At 47.4% G+C, this 16,496-nt stretch overlaps 1 protein-coding gene and 1 long non-coding RNA gene across 3 annotated transcripts in view; one reads left to right on the top strand and one right to left on the bottom strand.

The window, feature by feature from the left end:
* The window catches only part of IQSEC3 (IQ motif and Sec7 domain ArfGEF 3), a 98,777-nt gene that overhangs the window by 74,356 nt on the left and 7,925 nt on the right, over positions 1-16,496 (top strand). The window contains 6 exon segments of the mRNA XM_039570202.1: positions 7,876-7,998; positions 8,701-8,867; positions 10,978-11,117; positions 11,914-12,039; positions 13,171-13,270; positions 15,631-15,792. Coding sequence (XP_039426136.1) covers positions 7,876-7,998; positions 8,701-8,867; positions 10,978-11,117; positions 11,914-12,039; positions 13,171-13,270; positions 15,631-15,792 — 818 coding nt within the window.
* On the bottom strand, positions 1,916-15,631 carry LOC109145241. Of its 2 annotated transcripts, none has more exons than XR_005604398.1 (4): positions 14,443-15,631; positions 10,104-10,271; positions 7,684-9,032; positions 1,916-3,098 (listed from the first exon to the last, which is right to left on the bottom strand). It is a non-coding gene; the product is annotated as an uncharacterized LOC109145241 (long non-coding RNA). The 2 variants fall into 2 exon arrangements; XR_005604399.1 differs by lacking the exon at positions 14,443-15,631 and adding an exon at positions 12,466-13,179.

Genomic DNA, 16,496 nt, shown 5'->3' with positions numbered 1-16,496 from the left:
ATCTGGCATCATCCCAGCAAATGACCATGTTCCTCTGCCTCACATAGGACTACGAACTCTGTGTCACCAGCTCCTGGGAACAGTCCCTATTGCAAAGCCTGGCGTCAGCCTCACTGTCCAGGAGCTGCTACGTTGGGGTTGCCTGTCCCGTTTCTGCACGTGGCCCGGGGGCCACTGGAGCAGGTGGCCCTACTCCATCGTGCTCATTACTCGAAGCTTCCACTGCCCCTCTTACGGTAACACTCCAAACGTTCAGTGAAAGAGTGACCTTGCCCATCCTATTAACAGCTGTAGAAAACAAGGCTCAAAGATGGGGACTGAGATATTAAGGATGTGTGCACATGGATATATCTTGGGCAGGGACTGAAGAAGTATCAAGCAACTGGGTCTGAATTCAGGGTTCAAACCTGTGTCTGATCTCTCCAGGCAACAGATGATATGCTTGCACTAACAATCTGTGCTGCCATCCCCTCTTCACAATAAATGGCTGATTCGTCTTCCTTAAAGGCAAAGATGAAAGTAGGCTTAAAATACACAAAGAATATTCTAAAACAGGAAGGAAAAAAACATGCACGTTCAGCTAGTTATAGCTGTGCCATTTGAAGGTACTTTCTTCCTGTGCCAGTTCCGAGCTTGGGGGTAGCGATGGTTGGTGGGCTTTGCAAGCAAATTTTTTGTCAACTGCTCATGAGGGCTGGATGGGCAATGGCTGCACACCCGGCAGCATGCTATGCATGGAAACAAGGCATTGAAAGGAGAAATTATAGCCCAGAATTATAATCTTGGTTATTTTTCCTGTCCATGCTGCAGGAAGAAGAGGGCTGGCAGTGTTGTACAGTGTGCTGGCATTTCCAGTGCCCTGTATCTCAAGGGCTGGTCACAACTTATGAGCTGTTTCTATGGGAACGAGAGGCAGATCAAAGACCTTTTGGCATTTTAGAACTGTCTAAGACCTAATCTGGTTCTCATTCCCTATCCAACTCCCATCAACTAGCTCAGGAACACGGACACAGGTTGGGAGAATAAACTCTGCAAGGGCTGTCTTGCTGTCCCCACATCCACCCATGCTTAGCGAAGTTAAGGTACATGGTATTCCCTGGAGAGCATGTGGCAGACAGGAGAGCTCATACAGTAGCTTTTGCACAATTTGCCCAATACCACAGTAATTTCTGTGGCCCAAATGGGCAGAAGAAGACTAACTTGGCACTTAGTCCTGCCAAGGTCAAATGCCCAGGCAGGGTGGCTGTGAGCAGGCAGTAGTGCTTGGACAGGCTCTGATCATCTGCAGCGAGCAAGCCTGTATGCAGGCAGAGATGCCTGTGCTCTTTCACATCCCAAACCTGACCCTGGAGCCTCCTCTACCTCCCAAAAGCAATTTCAATTATTGATGCCACTTGCTATGTTAGTTTAGCTTTCGCTCGATGTGAAAACTTATGTTGCAGTTGTGTATTGTAAGCAATGTTTCTATTGCAGCCAGGTTGAATTAACCCAGCTGCATGAATAAATAATAAGACAGCTTTTAAAACATCTTCAGAAGTGTCAGCCTCCCTTGTGCATTTGGAGGCAGGGCAGAACTGCCCAGGTTACAAACTCTAGACTCAGCTGTAATGTCCAGCCATAAGTCTGTACTCTGCAGAGTTCCCTTGGCTCCTGCAGGTATTGAAGCTGTGCTGGCTGACAGACAAGCCAGCCTCTGCCTGTTCCTGCTGTCAAACAGCAGAGCTGAGGAGTGCCGAGTGGCACCTGGCACTGTGAAGATGATCCCACTTTACTGCCCACCCAGTAAATGTAAAACTCCAGAGAAGTGCTATGCTGGGTGCAAAGCCTTTTATGCAGAAGGGCAGGGGTTGAGGTGAGGCAAGCAGTTTATGAGGCTTGAGCACTTTGGTGTGCTGTTTTGCCTTCCCACACCTTCATGCCCAGCCCCTAAATGCCCTGAAATTGTAATCTCCTTTCCATCCTCCTGCTCTTATCTTTCAACCTTTAACTGATTTTCTTGGAACTCAAAAAAGATGTCTGGATAACAAACAAGTAGTTCAACATACTAACCCAAGGAATAACAGAGAGAGCAGGAGATTTTCAACAGTTTCTGACTATAACTGGCACACATGCATTGATAACACTGAACCACTCCAGTTTGTCTCTTTAGGAAGATGCAGTATGTAATTAGCTTTTTTAGGAAAGGCTTCAATCTTTAAAACTAGGATTTATCTCACCTGTTGTTGGCCACCACCAAGTTTAGTGTCTTCTAGAAATTTATTAATTCCTTTTGTCAGTGGAGAGACACAGGGCCCTCCAGAGTGTTGTTTTTCTCAGTGTGCTAGTTTAGGCTGGACGCGCAGCTTTTAGGCATTTGGTGTTACAGGGCATAAATCCCACCTGTAACCTATTTTAAGCATCCCACAGGAAAACCATTCACTGTGATCAGCATCCCACAGTAAGATCCAAGAATCTCCTTCTACAACCTGCCCTGCTGCCAGCTAGGAGGAGTCACTGGTGACCTACCCCAGGGTTTCAGTGTCTTCCAGTCCAGGGAATACAGCTGGAGAGAGGTAGCCCAACCTGTTAAAGCACCTATGTGGTACTGAGCAGTTTTAATCAAATCTATTTGTCAAGTACTGCAGAAAAATAATTTTGTTGCTTTGAAAAAGTCAGGCCCAAGGCATTAACACAGTTTTAATATGAGACATCATCGTTCTTGCATCCTTTCTTCATTCTGTGTTTATTTGTTGCTTTTGTTCTCCTTCCTTCATACTTTCCTTCACTTTAGTCCATTCTTCCCCTCCTGTTCCTGACTCAGGAATTGCTTCCATTTATAGTTCATTCATGAACAAGATAATGTGAGTGATTTCATGAATGGAGTCAGCTGTGCTGCTGGTACTGGATGGTTTGTGTTCGGCTCGTGGGACTCGGAAGTGCAGATGTGGCTGTCCTGGTGCACTTACTGTCAGAGGAGAAATGGGCAGGGATTCCAGCAGAGGAGACATTGTGCTGAGTTGGGGTCTGGTTGGTGTTAGAGTGTGGAAGTTGCTGCTGGAGACATTCTCCCTGCGGGTGAGCAGGTCTCCTGTCTGTCAGGCCTGTGTTGTCTTCTCTTTCTGTCATGGAGAGTCAGGGAGAGAAAAGCTGCTCTTAGTAAGTGCAGAGCTGGGAGCCCAGCAAAAGGAGTGTCTCTCAAAGAAGAGTTATGTTCCTCTTAGACAGGCAGAAGGACTTGTCAGGCTAGGCCAAATGAGCTTTCTTTCCCCTTCTCACTGAGGTTGCTACAGAGGATCAGTAAGGGACTTGCATCACAGGAGGGTTTGAGCAGGAGCAATAGATAAGGATGTGATGGAAACAGGACAGAGGGAAGAACGTGTTCTGACCTCCTGCTGCAAGCAGGGCTGTAGCACAGACCAAATGTGAGTAAGAACAGCCTTCCCACGCCAGGCTTGTACAAGCTGAAGGTGAAGCTTGAGTGTGCCTAGTCCCTAGGGAAGTTCAGGAAGGAGCCTAAGTAAGTAGCCATGTGAGCTACCAACAACCACAGGAGGGCGAGTAGGCATGACAGCCCCAGGGAAAACAGGCAATACATGTCCTGTAGCATTCTCCAGAAAGGGAAGACTGGTGTGGGCTGTGGTCTCTGTTGTAGAGACTATCTTTCCCAAGAGGGTGTGGAGGGCACGACTGGGACACACACCTGCTAACTTTTCTCTCTGTTCAGTTAGCACATGCAGGGCAGTCTCCTCCCAGGGAGCTGAGCTCTTCTATGATTCACCCAAATCCTGGTTCATCTGCAGAAAGCTTGTAGAATTAGGGAGACTGCGGGAAGGGATGATTTTTATTAATATCTTTGTGCCTTGTGATTTTAAACTTTCCACCTGGCTGCCTCCCCCCTTGCTCCCTCCCTGAGTGGAGGCTGCAGGTTCATTACAGACGCTTTTAGTTGCATCCCAGCTCCTGCTGCACCGTCACCTGAGCGGAAAAGCTGGAAAATAGGTCATTACACTTGGGTGAGCAGATCCCAGCCCCACATGATACAGCTGCTTCCTGCCTTCACTGAACCCTTTTGCCACAGGCTTTTTTGCCATGCCTAGCCCTGTGCTAAATCCTCACAGCTCTTCCGCCATTCTGTCCATGCACTTTGGGGGGATCTTTGCCCTGTAACCTGGGAGGCAGCATGGCTACAACAGAAATAACAGCTGAGCAAAATAATCCATCTAGGAGCCCACTCTTTGGTCCTGGTACCTGGTGTGCAATTCTCTGCACTTGTGAGGTGCCTCAGGGCAGAACAAACTCCTCGTGTACACAGGTGGCACGAGAGCCCTCAAACCCTACCATCTTGTTTATGAGGCAGGGAGCCAGCGCTTTTCCCGCTCACTTCAACAATATGATCCAAACATCCAAAGTCATATCCTTGAAGATAGTGGGCTAAGTGAATCTCTGGGTGCACTGCGAGCTCAATTTGTGTGGCTTGTTGCAAGTTCATGGGCAGGAAGGAGTTGAAGCATGAGATTTTATAAGGTGATTACTGTGTCCCTGCATCATGATCCCTTAAGCCTCCTGATGGTCCTGGAACAGGCATCTCACAGGTGTCCAGCTGTTTGTGAAAAAATGAACTCAGCACTGGTTTTGGCTTGTGCACATAAGCTGTTGGTTTATTCCTGGGAGGCAGAGAGCCAGCTGCTCTCATATCTTTTGTCCGCTTCCATGATCTCTCCCTTGGAAAGAAAAGACCTCCTTGCTCTGGTTTCTCAAAGAAAAGTTGTGCTGTATTTCCGGGGATGTCTGACACAGTTACCAGAGTGCATTTGGAAAGTTAATGTGTGTCTGTGCAGGAATCCGACATCAGGGAAGGCTTCAAAACTTCCAGCTGTCTAGAAGAGGAGCAGGAACATGGCAGCCCCATAGCACAAGGCTGTTTGGCTCTTTGAATGGACTTTTCTGTGTCAAATTTGGTCACAAAAAGTATCAGACAAGTCTGATCCACCTTTCTTTCTGTCTGTCTAGCAGCAGAAACAGCACCCTGGTGCCTGATGGCTCCTCTAGGAGCTGTTCTTCAGGCCTTTGGCACAGGACTTGTCAGATAAACCAAATCCAAGCACAGGCTGACTTCACTTGAATCAAACGTTCTTCCTAACCTGTCCTTTCTGCCTGGTCAACTTTTCTCAGTAAGCAGGACAGGGGACACTGTTCTTTGGGCTGTGAGACAAATGGAAGAGGCTCCCAGGAGTTAGAATTTACAAAGTAAGCCTGCATCAGTCAGCCTGTGAGAGAAACTCTCACAGAAGAAGCTGAGCATAACTCATGCAGCAATGCCTGAGTTTGAAAACAGCTATGAACAGCTGCCCTGTCCCACTTGTCCTAATAAAGGCTTGATGCTTTCTGTATTAAGGAAATGGACTTTATTACTCGAGATTTGTACAGAAAGGGGAGGATGTGTTAGAGCAGCCTGTGTGGAGGGGGAAAGACTGATCAAAGAGGGAAGGAGTAAGCAAAAGATAGATGATTTAATGCTGGTGGATTTGAGTTACTAGGGTGACCTCAGAGGTGTCCCTGGGGTGTGCAAGGACTCTGTGTTCACATGTCTGGAAGCAGACAATAGCAGCAAAATCACCGGGGTCAGTGCTGAGAAACACTGCACACTGGAAAGGATTAAAAAATGATAACAAAAGCCCAAGTGCAGAGGTGGTTGCAGCTGTGAACACAATAATGACTAATAAGAGGAAAACTGTTCTTACTATCAAAGATGAATTCCAAGAGGCAGAATGCCTTGATGTTAACCCAAGGGAGTGAGTATAAGTATGAGAAAAATAAAAATAACAAAGGAAAGAGGCAGTGGAGGAAGTTTTTCTTATGCCAAGTGTTTCTGCAGTCCATCTCTTGGAGAGATAAAAAAATATTTCATGGAAGATTTCCTATGAGAGCAGTCCCTTTGATTCTCTTCTCTTGCTCCCTATTTGTTCCTGAATTTCGATTATATGGACTTTGTGCAGAGAAAGAGCCCACAATTCCTAGCTGAGGTTGTAACAACTCTAACCTCAGAAGATACAAAGCACTTTATGTTCAGTCAGAGCTCTTGGTAAGTTATTCTGCTGGTGTCACCCCAGTTAAACGATGACATCTCAACTCCTGTATCAATAAGGCAGTGGAGGAGACGTCTCTGAGCATTTGAACTCTGTCCCTCACCCATCTGAGGCATTGTGCAACAGATTTTTATTCTAGCAAGGCTGCACATGGCACTCAACAGCTTAGTTCACAAACCACTTCCCGACAACCCACAGCAAACTGCAGCACTTAGAAAAGACCAACAAACACATCCCCAGTTTATCTCAGAAAGGAAGAAGAAACTGGTAACAGCACATCCCTTTATTAGTAGAGGTTTCTTTGGCAAAATTTCCAGATAATCCTAGGAAATAGAAGGATGCAGAAGAAAGCTAATCCCCTCCCCCTCCTTTTTCCCTGTACCACTCCTCACAAGGTCCCAGACAACCTGTCTTGGGGAAAATTTCCTCCTTAATAACCTTAAATTTGTGATCAGTTTATCCTTTACCACACGACAAAGCAACCCAAACACAAAGAATTAAGTCAAGGGGTTAAGGGGCTGATAGATGTAGAATCCAAAGTACAGAGAAGCAGAAAATACAAAGTTCCTGAATTTTTAATACTCTTCTAATGTCAAGGTGGTCCCTTTAGCAAATTGGTAACTTGTATTTAAGGAAGACTTAAAGTAAATGGGATTTTGGCACCTGTGACTTTCTTCATCTGTCAGACAGAATTTCAGCTTTGAAAATTTATTTTTGGGAAAGAATAATGACAAGCAGGAAGGTAAATTGTACATACCAAAGTCAGCAGAAAGTAGATTAATTCAATGTCTGTCTTTGATAAAATAACTAGTTTTCTAGAGGGGGACATACAGAACATAATTCTAGACTTCAGCAAAGCATTGGACATGAGAAATTTTTTGTTGAGAGTAGAAGAGAGAGAAATTAGCAGAGGAATCATAAATGGGGGAGCAAATTGGCTGATACAGACATTAGTGCCTACGTACTCTGCTGAAATGGGAAGTTGGGCCTAAGGGACATTATGAAAAGGGGTTTCTGAGTCTAGTCTTTTGATTAATGCTTGCAGTAATGACCTGAGCACAAAAGGTAGGAGTATGCTAACAAAAGGTGCTGAAGCCACATGGGAAAGGTGTTGTCATTACAAGTGACTGAAATATCATGCAGTAAGAATAAGAACAAGTCGATTATTGACTAACACAGAGAGCAAGAACTGTAGTGGTAGGTGCTGGAGACTAACAGCAAGGCCTTTATGAGATGAGAATGCTTTAGTGGGAAATAAGAGAGGTGGCATCCCCTTCTTGGGGCTTCTAAATTGGCCATGAGTTACCAGTGGGCAGTGAATCGCATTGAAATGCAAAGTGACACCAGATGAGCAGGTGATGTTGCAATGTTATTTCTGTACAACAGCTCCCATTTCCTATTTTCTCTGAGCTGACTCTGGTCTTACTGATATTGATATAGGTGTCTAAATATCTGTCTCAATAAAGATGTCTCTATAATATCTATACACATATATATACTTTCTCTGTGTATGCATATGTGAATGCATATGCTGTCTATGGTATGATACGTATATATCATGGTGTATACATACACACACATATATATAAATATATAGTAAGGCAAAAGAATTGCTCACCAGCTGTAGAATGCAGGAATCACTTGTGTGAAATCACTGCCCGTTGTAAGCAGAATCCAGGAAGCCATAGTGATGTCCCAGGGCCTTTCCCATGGGATTGCCCTTGGGGACTGGGCCTTGGTACCACAGTGAAGGAGCCTGGTGTCACCCACGTGAGGATGTTCTGATGAAGGCTGTGTCCCCCTCTCACAGCTGTGTGGTGGACGAGATGGACTTCTCAGGCATGGAGCTGGATGAAGCCCTGCGGAAATTCCAGGCCCACATCCGCGTGCAGGGAGAGGCGCAGAAGGTGGAGCGGCTCATCGAGGCTTTCAGGTAAGAGAAGGAGTCCTTCAGGTAAGAGAAGAAGCCCTGCAGCCCCACTGCTGCAACCAAGGGAAGCAGGGAACACAACACACCCAAGGCAAAAAGCCAGCAGTCATGGAGAGAAGGGCCAGGGACTTCCCTTCCAAAGAGGGGGATCATGGAGGGGCTCCTGAAGGATGGAGTTCTCTGTGGCACTGCTGTGTCACAGGTGTGGCCTTGTCAGATGCTCAGTGGCATGAAGGGTACAAGGGGCCAGCATCAGGCCAGTCCTGACATGGCTGCCAGCAAGGGATTCCCTGTTCACTGGTGACCCACGGGAAGAGCAGCAGAGGGGCTTGCAGGGGGGCTGGGTTGCTCCCTTGGTGAATCCAGAGGAGTGCTTTGTGCTTAGCAAGGCAGGCTGGAGCAGACACCTCCTGTATTACTCTTGTGCACTGACACACTCTGAGTAGTCCTCTCCAGTCTCACTTGCTTTTTTGGTTCCTGAGGACAAGGCTGAAGTTTCAGTGGCCTATTTCAGCCATTGGTGGGGAAATTTGCCTTCAAAGAGCAGTCAGTTCCTTCGCATTTGTGTGAGAGGTGGAGTGAAAGGAGGAATTTGATCCACTTGTGATAAAGTCATTGTCAAGCTGGAGCAGAGTGCTCCCATGTTCCTTGTTAATTGTGTTAAGTATGTTAATGTTCCATGTTGGTGCATCCCTCCTGCTGCAGCCAGAGGTACTGCATGTGTAACCCAGATGTGGTCCAGCAGTTTCACAACCCGGACACCATCTTCATCTTGGCCTTTGCAATCATCCTCCTCAACACGGACATGTACAGCCCCAACATCAAGCCTGACAGGAAGATGATGCTGGAGGACTTCATTCGCAATCTGAGAGGTGAGGGTCCTGCCTTGATTTTTTTTTTTTTTTTTTCCGTCTTGCTGTTCCAAATTCTGCCTAGATGAAGGCAGGAAACACCTAGTGGAACCGCCTTTCTCCAGGTCTGCTGCTGCTTGCCTGTGCGCCAGACATGGAAGGCCCTTTGAGGTGCCTTCTAGGGTGCTGGGGAAGGGAAATTCTAATTAGCTTTGTTTTCTGCAGGAAGCTGTCCAGCCTTCTCAGAAACCAACCATTTTCCTTTGAGAGATGGCTTCATCTTTTAAAATATCTCATTGCTTGGAAACAGTCCATTGTATTACATTTTCCTGTTGTTCAGCTCCATCCTTCTTAGACCCTGCTGGATTGTGCTAAACAAGCCCTACTTGCTGCTTTGAATATATGAACACATTTTCCTTCTATTCAGGATAAATCTTCCCCTTCTTAATTGCCTGCAATTACTTGTAGTAACTGTAGGTGTGACAGAGTTCATGCATACATTACCTCTTTGCAATTTCTGATACATCAGTTCCCCAAATCAATTTTCTTCTATTTTCAAGGTCGGTCCTTTCCATCCCGGTAATAGGTTGTTAAAAGCACTTTTTCAGATGTGGTCACAACATACTCATATACAGAGCTACTGCCTCGTCCTTATTTTCAGATATAGTAATGCAGCTGAGTATGGTTTGGACTTTTTGACATCATGTCTAGACAAATTATTGTCTAATTTCCCAGCCATATTCACTCCTAGGTCATCCTAGGTCGGCCATTTTCCAAGTTTCTCTTACTGCACATCTGCAATTCAGATAAAGCTCCCTCAAAGTTTTCCCAGCGTAAATTCCTGTCTTTTTTGAAGATTTTGTACTTCTCTGGGTTCCTTTGACTTTTTTCTTTGTCCTGATTGCTGTACAGAAAGCGTCATCTCAGCCTCCCACACCTTCCACAGTTTGTCACCTACTTCAGACTGGTATAATGTGACACTGAGGCACTCTTTCATGTTAATTCCACGGATACTGAATGGGGCTGCTAACTGCCATCATCCCCTTTAGTACTACAATTGATAGCACTAACAAAAGAGGGGGTTTTTTTTATGTTAACTTATACTTAGAGTTGCCTTAAAATCTGTCAGTTCACACCACAATGAATTAAACCAGAATGAAGGTTACTCACCCCCAGTGTGCAACACACCACAACTCATAAGAGTGAGTGAGTGTCACCCCATCACAGACAAGGGGAGACAGCTCAATCCAGACTCACCTGCAGGCCAATGCCCAGGCCAGCAGCTTCAGCAGCCTGTGTTGGAAATGTTATTCAGGATACAGTTGCAAGGATGTGGGTAAGGGAGCCAGGACATCTCAATGCCTCTCCATTCCTCAGCAGTTCCCCACCTGCATCACTCAGGATAGGACATCTCAGACCAGGGAGCTGGAGGGAATGCAGAGAAAATCGGTATAAAATGACTGGAGGAATTCAGTTTGGAGGAAGGACTGGCAGCTTGGTTTGCAGTGTTTGGTTCAGGGAAGGGTGAAAGAAATATTTTGTGCCAGTCTCTGAAGGGTCAGGCAGCAAAATCTGGAGAATTATCTAAGGAGATGTAGAAGAGAAAAGGGGCAGGGTCAAGGCAGAGATATCACAGACAGAATTGCAGGAAAGTATTACTCCTAGGAGACAGCACAGAATGAAAATGGTGGCGATTACCAAGCAGACAAGGAGAGGTGATGCTTGCATTGGCAGGAAGAGCTGCTGAATCCCCTCACAGGCCATCTCCATATCTAGCACTTCTGATGATACAAAATCAATGCAGGGGTTGCTGAGTGGCCCAAGATATATGAATGTGAAATTGTGGCTATAAAACCTTAGGGAACACATGGAAATGAGCCACCATGCAGAGCAATGGAATAATGAATGATGAAATCAACTGCATTGGCCTTAGAGATGTCAGTCTCTCCTGCTGGTGCATTAGATGCATTAGAGAAAGAAAGGAGACAGCCTAAAGTGAAACACTGCTGTTCCCCTTCAGCCTTCCCAGCACTGCACAGTGCAGAGGCAGTAGTGACCTGCCAGGGACCACTGGTTCTTCCCTTTTCTTTTCTCTCTGACTGGCCTGCCCAACATTTTCTGTGTTTGGCAGGGGTGGACGATGGTGCTGACATCCCTCGGGAGCTGGTGGTGGGGATCTATGAGAGGATCCAGCAGAAAGAGCTAAAATCTAATGAGGACCACGTGACTTATGTCACCAAAGTGGAGAAGTCCATAGTTGGAATGAAAACGGTGAGCACCCATAACCCTGCTGGCACCCACTCAGCCCCTCTGTCCCCCACTTCCCTCCCTGCCCTCTTTTCTGTATTTTTCCTCTATGCCTTTCTTCTCTTACGTAATACTTTCCTTGCTTGCCTTTATAAATTTACTCCTTTTTCTCCAAACTCTTTATTCCCTGCTATCTCATTCTTTTCTAATTTTGAGGGATCTCCTTGGCCAGAGTTTACAGTATCTAGTGCAGTAATTGTTTGCCCAAGAATTTTACTGCAGGTCCTGCCTGCCAGTGCTCAACTGATAGCTCTGCAGTGTTTTAAACTTTCAGGCCTTTTAAGGGTGTAGGAAGTGAATGGCAAAGTGATAGAAAGCAATTTTATCCATCTGTCTCTAATGAGGTCCCTAAAAATTGCTGGGGTTAAGAGATCCCCAAATGCACAGCCAGCTTCTTTGGCAGTAATCAATCTGTAATGCAAAAACATACATACTGTGTACCCAAAATAAAGCAGAATGATTTCTCAGAGCCCAGGAAACCTGCAGATGAGCAGTGACCCAAGGATTGGGAGCCAGAGGTAGGTTGTGTGAGCAAGAAGGTTGCCTTTAGCCTGCCCTCTGATTTACCCGGATCACAAAGGCTTTCTCTGTTACTGCACCAGCAGGAGAATTGATGGTAAGGAGTGGTGGTGAGGAGGTGATTTGTGCGGGCAGAGAGGGTGGAATTGTGTCCCTGGGCAGGGTTGTGCAGTCTGAGGGTGGGGGAGACCCAGAGTGGCCCCTCCTTCAGCTGCTGCATGCCCTTGTGTGCTCTCTGCAGGTCCTGTCGGTGCCCCACCGCCGGCTGGTCTGCTGCAGCCGCCTGTACGAAGTGACTGATGTGAACAAAGTGCAGAAGCAGGCAGCTCACCAAAGGGAAGTTTTCCTCTTCAATGACCTGCTGGTGGTGAGTGTGCTTTGGCAATTAGGCACTGCAGTAAAAACACCCACCCTAGTTTCTGTAAGGAAACCTAAAACCAGTCCTTAACATCCATTTCCCCCCTGTTCTAAGGACAGACTAGCTCCCAGTTCATCAACATTGTAAGACACTGCTCTGGATCCTTCACTGTTAAAAACCTACTGAATCTAAAACTCCAGTAACCCCTGAAAAAACAAACTGTCACATCCCACAGCCATCCAAGCAATGTCATTGCTCTCTCCCATGCCTTTGCCAGCAGGGAGGTTCATTTCATGAAAGGGAGGTTCATTTCTTTGTCTGTTTGTACTATAGTAGACAGAGCCCTCTCATGCACTTTAAATCTTTCCTGCCAGACACCTTAAAATCACTGCCTTCTAACGTGGAAAAGGCTGTAGCAGACTAGGTAGCACTTACCAGACCCCCAAATGCGTAGAGTATTTTTGAAAGTGTCCTGCCCCAGTGATGGCATTAGGCAAGTAAAGGAGAGCAGAGTTACACTGAGGCTGGAAGGAGGCCAAACAAAATGAAAGTTCGCTGAATTTAATGGTAAAGTGAAACTCTGGTTTCTGCCTGCAGATGCAAGGCTAAACCCAAACCCTTTTGTAGAAGGAGAGGGTAAGAGAGTTTTACCCACCTATTCTTCTGCACCCATTTGTGCAGTCGTGAACCTGGGGAGAGGCTCTGCTCCTTGCAATCCCTCTACTCCATGGGAGAAACCAGATCCATAATATCTAGTGCTGAGGTGTGAGGGCAGCACAGCATTCACATCTGCTCTGGCTCTCAGCTCTAAGGTATTTATGACAGGCTTCCCTTTGCCTTTTGATCCGTTCCTTGGTGAAGAGAATTACTCTTTCAAAGTCAGAAATGTTGTAATCAAAAACCCAGCAGCTCTGGGAGAGAGCTGAGTGGGCCCAGGGCGATGCCTACAGGATTCCAAAAGTGTTGTTACAAGTGCAGCATTCCAGGCAGCTCTCTGGGCAAAGAGCAGGTCATTCACCAAACACTGCTCCCATGTACACTTAGCAGAGCTTGCAGAAAGCTTTTTTTTGCTTTGAGCAGTTTGCATCGTTCTTGCCCCACTGTTCTCCAGCACCAACAATGCTTCTCTCCCTCCAACAGATCCTCAAGCTTTGCCCGAAGAAGAAAAGCTCCTCAACGTACACATTTTGCAAGTCAGTCGGCCTGCTAGGGATGCAGTTCCATCTCTTTGAGAATGAGTGTAAGTCCAGTGCTCCTTGGCTGCCTGCAGGGGTTTGGCAGGGAGAAGGGGAAGGAGGGAGGGGGCTGTGGGAGTTTGCATTAGGAGAGATTCTACCACGGTTAAAAGTGCAGGAGAGAAAACTGAGGCTTGGTGCCAAGGAGATCACTCTTTAGGTACAGTGTGATGACAAGAAGCTCCTGGTACTTCTCCTAGGTCTGAGCACCTGCAGAAGGGCCTCACTGAAGGATCTGGTTTGTCATGGTTTCAGGAACAACGCCAGTGGTGAAGACTGGGGGAATCAATCCCAATATACATCCTACAGAGCTCTCAGAAGCCAACTCTAGGTGCAGAATCTTGTTGACAGAACTGCTGCTGCCAGCTTTAGCCCCTCTCCCCTCACGCCCAAAGTCACAACCCCCACCACTGCTGTCGGGGTCCCTCTCCCCGCCGCGCAGCCCCGGGCGGGGGGCGCTGAGGGCGGCACGGGGTTTCCCAGCCCCTGCTCAGCCCCGCTCCCATTGGCTGCTCTGTGCTCCCTGCGCGGGAAGGGCCCTCGGGCCGGGACGGCCTCAGCCCCTCGGCACAGCCCGGCCGAGCGGCTGCAGGGGAAATAAACATCTCCCTGAAACACCTGTCACGAAGCGGTCCATATATATTTCTTTTCCACGGCCTCCTTGTTTGGCACGCGTGTTACAGTAATCCCCACTGTAACACACTGCCTTTGATGCTGACAGAGGCTCAGGTGCTGCTGCCCCCTCCCCGCACAGTGCCATGCTGTGCTGAGAGCTTCCCAAGGCAGAGGCAGAGCCCTTGGATCAGCACCCACCAAAGCATGGCGGGAGGCCAGCCCTAGTCAGCCTGACCTTGATGGTCTGGGAATAGAGCCACGATGTGTCATGATTGGGGCTGGTTGTGCTGTGGAGGAGTTCCAGAAACAGGCAGGCTTCCTGCTGGCACTGGCAGAGGGGCAGCACAGCAGTCCCCGGCAAGCATGGCTGATGCCCCTGGGGCTTTGTGAGCACATGAAGAACATGCTGCAAGGCAGGCAAAATGTAGCAGCGCTGAGGCTGTACTAAGTGTTTTCCATCCCTCCTCTACTCCATTGGCAGCATGAGTCACTCCCCCAACACCCTCCTCTGCAGCACGAAGAGACTCCCACATCCCTGTGGGAACTATAGGGTCATTCATACCTGAGCATCCCCAGGAGCCACCATCAGAGCTGGAATCAGCTTTTAGGGGTAGCGTGACTATCCTGAGAGTGCCCAAAGATCTTCTGGCAAAGGCACCCTGTTGTGTATCCCCTGCAGAGACAGTAAAGCAGATGTCCCAAAGAGCTTGTGATCTGAACAGAGGAGAGAGACACAGGGTGGGAAAAGGGCTTGGCACGCAAACAGGGGGAGCTGAGATCTGGCTGAAAATAACAGGTTAGGCCTTGGCTTGCTTGGGAAAGGATGATAAAGGAAGGCTGCCCACGGAAGGCAGGCAGATGCAGGAGCAATGGGGAAGAAGTGAAAGCATGAAAGGGGAAGGCAGAAATTAAATTTAGAGGAATGTGAAAGGAAAGGAAGAAAGGGATTGAAACCACCAGCCATAGAGCAAGTGTTAGAGGAAGTCCAGTCAAAAGTGTGGCAAGTTCTCTGCACTCTTGTGTTCTCCTGATTCTGTTGGCTGAATCTCCAATCACCACCTCCATGCACACAGCCTGATCTTTAAAATGTAAGGCCTTTTGCTGTTATATTTTCCTCTCTTGGCATGTCCTTTCCTTTACATTCCTGTGTGTTTTGCCTGTGGAGAGTACTAAGCAGAGACCTACAAACCCGCATCTTTCCCTTTAGTATTCTCTCTGCACAGTGCAATGAGCTCCCCACCCATGCTGGGCCAACACTCCTCCTGTGTTCTCTGCAGATGAAAGGAGAGGCTGGGGAGAACTCTTGACACTGTGGATGCAATGGCTGTTCTGGCTTTGGCTCCAGAAGACAACCTCTCCTGCTGCATCTCTCACAAGAGAAAAAGTGTTCTTGGCCTCATAAACACTGTTTACTCTTCCGCACATTGAGACAAGCTTTACAGTCCTGCCTCTGTGCTCAGGTTCCCAGGGCTGGTGTTGCACTAGCAGTAACTAAGAGCTAGAGTTCCCTGCTTTTGGCAGCACTGTGGTGCTGGTGACACTTGCCTTGCTGCTGCAGCTTGGTCCTTCTGCTCTCTTCAAGGGCTGCAGTGCTGCAGGCTCCCGCAGTTTGCAGTGTGACAAACTCTGGGTGTGCAGTTGCATTGAACTCATGCTGAAAACTCTCTGTCCTTCAGACGTACCGAAACAACCAACTACTCCATCAAGAATGCCTAGCACCTCTTTATTTTGTTGACACATCTTTTTTCAGATTACCCCCATGGCATTACACTGGTGACTCCAGTCTCAGGCTCAGAGAAGAAACAGGTACTTCACTTCTGTGCTCTGGGTGCTGAGGAAATGCAGAAGTTTGTGGAAGACCTGAAAGAGTCAATAGCAGAAGTGACAGAACTGGAACAAATACGAATTGAATGTAAGGGTCTCTCATAAATTCACACTCCAATACCATCACACTGCATGTGACTACAAGGGAGAAAGGGTAAAGGAAAGGTTCTTCAGGAGCAGGGGCAAAGAGGATGAGCAACACAAGTTGCACAGGATTGTCCTGGGTTCACTGATAGGATGAAAAAGCTGTTGGGCTCTGTGGCCACTGGCCAGCAGGAGAAATGGAAGGACTTAACTACTTCTGATGCTTATGAAACATGGAGTGTGATACAGTGGCCTGGAATAGGGAAGCTTAGCCTGTCACACCCAGAAGATTCTTCTCTGCCCTATACCCCTTTGACTATGCAAATATGATCTGTAGATAGCTGGGATAGATCTGGTACCTTTAACAGGGTTGTCCTTCACTCCAGGAATGTCCAGAGGATGAGCAGTCTGTGTTAGACAAGATGTCCATGTAGCCTTTGATGGCCTTTCCATGTACAAACCAATGAGCCAAAGTAGCTCAGCTCCAGTGGTCCCCATCAGTGAAGCACTAGCCAATCCTGTATAAATGTAGGTCATACGTAGAACGTTGTATGGCGATACCTTTCTCCACATGTCAAATCCTCTGCAGTTTCTGTTCTTCCTTGGCTGTTCCTCTCTCCCTTCTTGACACTCGTGATTTTCTTGCATTAATTCTCCTTGCTGACTTCCCATTTTGCCCCTTCAATATGCTGGTGACCTTCCCTCCAT

The sequence above is a fragment of the Corvus cornix genome, chromosome 1A (assembly GCF_000738735.6).
Source record: "Corvus cornix cornix isolate S_Up_H32 chromosome 1A, ASM73873v5, whole genome shotgun sequence".
Classification (NCBI taxonomy): Eukaryota; Metazoa; Chordata; class Aves; order Passeriformes; family Corvidae; genus Corvus; species Corvus cornix.
This window is presented reverse-complemented; position numbering and strand designations above follow the sequence as displayed.